This window comes from Solanum tuberosum, unplaced genomic scaffold, assembly GCF_000226075.1.
Source record: "Solanum tuberosum cultivar DM 1-3 516 R44 unplaced genomic scaffold, SolTub_3.0 scf00384, whole genome shotgun sequence".
NCBI lineage: Eukaryota > Viridiplantae > Streptophyta > Magnoliopsida > Solanales > Solanaceae > Solanum > Solanum tuberosum.
Genome location: NW_006239308.1, coordinates 136,133 through 137,754, shown reverse-complemented (window position 1 = coordinate 137,754; position 1,622 = coordinate 136,133). Strand labels below are relative to the sequence as shown.

General features: G+C 35.3%; 1 protein-coding gene across 1 annotated transcript in view; it reads right to left on the bottom strand.

Annotated features, from left to right (window-relative positions):
* The window catches only part of LOC102581596 (pyruvate kinase isozyme A, chloroplastic), a 15,129-nt gene that overhangs the window by 10,181 nt on the left and 3,326 nt on the right, over positions 1–1,622 (bottom strand). Inside the window, exons 2-3 of the mRNA XM_006362093.2 lie at positions 1,443–1,533; positions 1,119–1,312 (exon numbers count right to left, since the gene is read on the bottom strand). Coding sequence (XP_006362155.1) covers positions 1,119–1,312; positions 1,443–1,533 — 285 coding nt within the window. The remainder of the gene's footprint in view (positions 1–1,118; positions 1,313–1,442; positions 1,534–1,622) is intronic.

Below are 1,622 nucleotides of genomic sequence, written 5' to 3'. Positions count from 1 at the left end.
AAAAAAAAAAAAATCCCCCTTCACTATCTTCCAGCAATTAACAAAAAAAACCATTGTGTATCCATCTGGACCTGGTGCTTTGTCTACAGCACAAGCTTTAAGTCCAAGAAGGACCTCCTCTTCTTCAAAAGGCTTTTGTAGTTCTTGTTGCTCCTCAAAGCTGATGGAAGGACACTGGTTCATGTTAAAGGATGGTCTCCAGTTCTCATTTTCCTTGTACAACTTCCTATAAAAAGAAATAATTTCTGTTTTGATATCTATAGGATCCACCAGTTCTTGATCATCTACCACCAGTTTATCAATATGGTTGAACCTCTTATGAGCATTTGCCATTCTCTGAAAGAACTTTGTATTTTTGTCCCCTTGTTTTATCCACAAAGTTCTAGATCTCTGTCTCCAAGCTATCTATGTTTATGCTCCATTTGAGCTACCTATAACTTAAAAGGGAATTGGAGAATCTAATGGCTTCAAGTCTAAAGTTTATGTACCACTAAGTTTTATGCATAGCAATAGTATGCTCGGGAAGAGATTTGAAGATGGCCATTTGAAGTAGACTTTTTGGAATCTTTTATGAAGAGCACATTTGCATAGAATCTATGTTTTGTATGGATTTGGGACTTGTACATGATCCGTCTATCACACTTATATGTAATTTTGGAGGCTTGTTGGATCACATAGCGATCAAATTGTAACTTGAATTTGGTGATTTGTATGGCTATTTTAGGGTGTGCAAATCCAAGTCTTTGTAATGTACTAAACTTACATTTTGATTTGTAATATATTTCTCACATGTACAAAGGAGAAAACTAATTTATCTTTTGATACTCACAAGTTTGAAATTCATGTGTAGTATTAACCTGGAGTGGTGTTTGAATGAGAAAAATAATTTTGTTAGGTACTTGCTTCAATGGGAATATTATTGGTCCCGAGTTATTGACTTTACTAATTTTGACAACATTAAGGGGCAATATAACTGAACAATATAAAAGGTGCAACAATAAGGCAAAAGGTTCATACCAGAAACAGTTTCAACCAAAATATAGATCTCAATTTTTGATTATGTAAACCAAGCTCATAAATTATTTTCAAAGGAACTGGAAAGGAATATAGGTGCAAACCTTTGAGGAAATTGTGGGCAGCATAGCATTGCGTTCCCTTACTAATTTACCATCCCGCCAAAATGTCAGATTAGCCCGAGGTAAAAGAAGTCCAGAATCCGTGCAAAGACACTTAACATCTGGGCCAATTTTCTCAATCACTTCAAATCTCACCATTCCACCATCTACTAGTAGATCATCACCCACTTTTACATCTGCAGTGAAACAGTTAAGCCAATAAATTCATCAAAATTGAACATATTTATCAAAGCGTAAGGAATAACACCGAAAACACATTTCTTTGCAAAATGATCATTTTTATTTATAGCAGTCTATAGGGCAAACCTTCAGCAAAACCATCATAGTTAACAGTGATGGTGCGTTCCGGAAGTGGTGGATCAAATGCACGAACAGTGAAATTCCAAATTTCACCATCCTGTATAAAGAGAATAGTTAGATGTTACATCTTTATTCAGCATAACAGATAATGATATATATCCAGTGTTATCCATAGAACCCCCCCCC